This window comes from Chanodichthys erythropterus, chromosome 5 (genome assembly GCF_024489055.1).
Source record: "Chanodichthys erythropterus isolate Z2021 chromosome 5, ASM2448905v1, whole genome shotgun sequence".
In the NCBI taxonomy this organism is placed as follows: Eukaryota; Metazoa; Chordata; class Actinopteri; order Cypriniformes; family Xenocyprididae; genus Chanodichthys; species Chanodichthys erythropterus.
In genome coordinates, this window is record NC_090225.1 from 32430482 (window position 1) to 32433829 (window position 3348).

At 39.5% G+C, this 3348-nt stretch overlaps 1 protein-coding gene across 1 annotated transcript; it reads right to left on the reverse strand.

The window, feature by feature from the left end:
- Positions 1–533: 533 nt before the first annotated feature.
- LOC137019887 (GTPase IMAP family member 6-like) lies at positions 534–2874 on the reverse strand. Its single transcript, XM_067385032.1, has 3 exons — positions 2772–2874; positions 1911–2549; positions 534–1291 (listed from the first exon to the last, which is right to left on the reverse strand). The coding sequence occupies exons 1-3, from the start codon at positions 2872–2874 to the stop codon at positions 534–536; spliced, it is 1500 nt and encodes a 499-aa protein (XP_067241133.1).
- Positions 2875–3348: the final 474 nt, after the last annotated feature.

Sequence of the window (3348 nt, forward strand, 5' to 3'; positions counted from 1 at the left end):
GTTCCAGTGAAAGGAACTCTTAATGCTTCAGCATACCAAGACATTTTGGACAATTTCATGCTCCCAACTTTGTGGGAACAGTTTTGGGATGTTCCCTTCCTGTTCCAACATGACAGCGAACCAGTGCACAAAGCAAGGTCCATAAAGACATGGATGAGTGAGTTTGTTGTGGAGGAACTTGACTGGCCTGCACAGAGTCCTGACCTCAACCCGATAGACCACCTTTGGGATGAATTAGAGCGGAGACTGTGAGCCAGACCTTCTCACCAACATCAGTGCCTGACCTCACAAATGCGCTTCTAGAAGAATGGTCAAAAATTCCCATAAACATAAACCTTGTGGAAAGCCTTCCCAGAAGAGTTGAGGCTGTAATTGCTGCAAAGGGTGGGCCATCTCCATATTAAACCCTACGGATTAAGAATGGGATGTCATTGAAGTTCATGTGCACGTAAAGGCAGGCGTCCCAAAACTTTTGGCAATATAGTGTGCATATATATAATTTTTTATGCTATGGTCAGTACGAGAGTATGCAATCAGGAAATAATACACTTTGAATCTTGTGAATCTTGAATTGGTTTTAACTCTGCGAGATTCTTTATCAGTTTTTGTATTTCACTTTCCATTTCCTCATTTCGTCTCTGAAGTGTATCACTCTCTTCCTTCTCCCTCCTGAGCTTTCTCTCCATCTCTTGAATCTGAGATTTAAGCAGGTAGATCTCACTGCTGTAGAATCTCTCTGTGTTTCCTGCCAACATCTTGTCAATCTTCTCCAGCAGCTGTGAGACCTGAGAATCATCTCCGCTCTGATTAATGTTGAGACAATGAAACCTATTCTCACATTTCTTTATAAGTCTCTGGAACTCCTGATGGCCTGATTGGACAAACTTTTCAATGTTTTTCTCTTGTTCTTCATCAGTAACCGTGATGAGGATCATGGTGTTCCTCCAACACTTTTCTCCAAAGATCTCTTCCATTTTCTCCAGTATCTCTCTCTCCTCTCCAGCAGACTCTTTGACTGGTATAACTAGGAGGAGGGCGTGGGGTCCTGGAGCAGACAGACGGACACAGAGTTCTACATCCTGTCTCAGCTCCTCCAGAGAGAGTCCTGAGCAGAACCAGTCAGAAGTTTCCACCACAGTCACCTTCCTCCCAGCCACCTCCCCCTGTCTGATCCCGCTCTGCTGGCTCTCTGTAGATGCTCCACTATGGATCCTCTCCTCTCTGCCTAGAACCATGTTTCCTGCTGCACTCTTCTCAGATCCAGACCTCCCCATAAGAACCAGCCTGAGTTCTGATCCCGGAGAGTTTGGAATAGAGGTAGAAAAAGAATTTAATTATTGATGATTAGGAAACCTTTATGTGACACAAACATGTTAAGACAATCCATCTTATTCTATTTTAGCATCTTACTGTATATTTTGTATACAGCAGTATATGCTGTATATTTTATTATTTTCATTTTTAGGCTTTTTTTATTCCATTTCAGTCTAGTAAACAATAATAATGATAGTGGGTTTAAAACAATTGATTGTGATTGTCAGAACAGGACATATTAAAATGGCTATATAGTCAACATGAAGATAACTGTGGGAAAAAGCATTAGTTGTAATCCTCCATCTTTTAATATCAGAACATTTGCAAAGCTTGCACAGCATTCTATAGGTTCATAGAACTGAATATGCCACACAAAATGGAGTTCTAATCAAAGGTTGGAAGGAGCTTGTTGATCTGGTTCTGTCAATCACAACCCATGTGTATATAAGATGTAACACTTCCATGTGCATTAGGTTTGCTTACAGTTTTTTCAACACACTTTTTGAACACACCACTGTTTAATTGTTGTTCTTCTCCCAACATTTGTCCTGTTTAGATTCTCATGTGATAATCTATACATTTATGATGTGACTTACCCACTGGAGGTGCATCCATGCTATTTCTTCTCCTTTTTGGTGCTGTCAAGTCCAACATTTCTTGCATTTCTACACTCTGAGTCTTTGAAAGCTTCCAATTACAAACAATATTTATGATTTGAGGAAGGATCTCTCCCAAGGACATCATGATCTTCTCCATTTTCTGTTGCTGTCTCTCTTCCATTTCAGCCCTCTCCTTCTCCCACTTTTCAGTGTATTCTCTAAGATTCTCCTCAGTTCTCTGCCTTTTCTGTTTCTCTCTCTCCAGCTCTCTCTCTAGCTCCTTCATTTTTGCTTCATCTCTTTCTTCTTTCATTTGTCTTTCAAGCTCAGTAATTCTTTTTGCATTCTGAGATATCTTTTCCTCTAGACTCTTGATTTTGTCTGTGAATCTGTGAAATGCTTCTTGTATTTTTCTCTCTAGTTTCCTTCTAATTTCTCTCTGCTGTCTTTCTTTGAATTTCTTTATTTCTTTCTCAATTATTTTCTCTATCTCTGAATAGTCTAAGTAGATCTCAGTGCTGTTGTTTCCTGCAACCATTTTGTCAATCTTCTTCAGCAGCTGTAGGACTTGAGCATCATCTCCGCTCGGATTAGGAACCATCACTGCAGATGCTGAAGTAGAGGCTTCTCCACTCACTTGGAAACAAAATTGAAATTATGATTAACTAACAGGAAAATGACAATTTAAATAAGGAAATGATTTTTAAAGATTTCCCCCACAAAACTTCTTAGCTAGAAACTCTTTGGAGAAGTGATAATATAAAAATCTTTGTGAATACAGGCCCACTTATTTTATTCTTTAAAGTAAATTACTAAATACATTTTAATTAAAAATGTTATCTTATTCCAGACACTCACCATATTTTTGCTGCTGTTGTTTTTCCCCCTCCAGGTGTTTCTGCAGTTTATTTCTTATGTCACTATCACTTAGGAGAACCTCCACCACCTGTCCAAAATCCATCCCTTGAAACTGAACTGGAGAACAAATTGTAAGTTAAGTATATTTAACTTATAAATCATAGCCGAGCTGTCTAGGACCCAGAGAGGGCTACTCCCTGAGAAAACAAGGGACTTTTCTGGAAATTAACATTTGAATTCTCTGTCTCACCTGACCAATAAAAAATTTTTACATTTGAATTTATTCTGACTTACTCTGAAATTATTAGCTCTAATACATTATGTTATACCATGTCACCACAAATCTATCATCAGTTTAGTAACGAGCTAAAATTCAGCTTAGATTGAGCATTGAGGCACGCCACTGAAGTTTTAGAGTTCAACCTTACAAACTGGCATTTGTCATGATCACCAGTGAGAGTGCCCTTTCAGCCACTAGAGGGCACTCCATTCCGGACTCTCGTTTCCACCCTTTGCATTCACTACATTACCCATAACGCACTCCCCGGACTCATTATCCCATGTTCATTGCACCAGC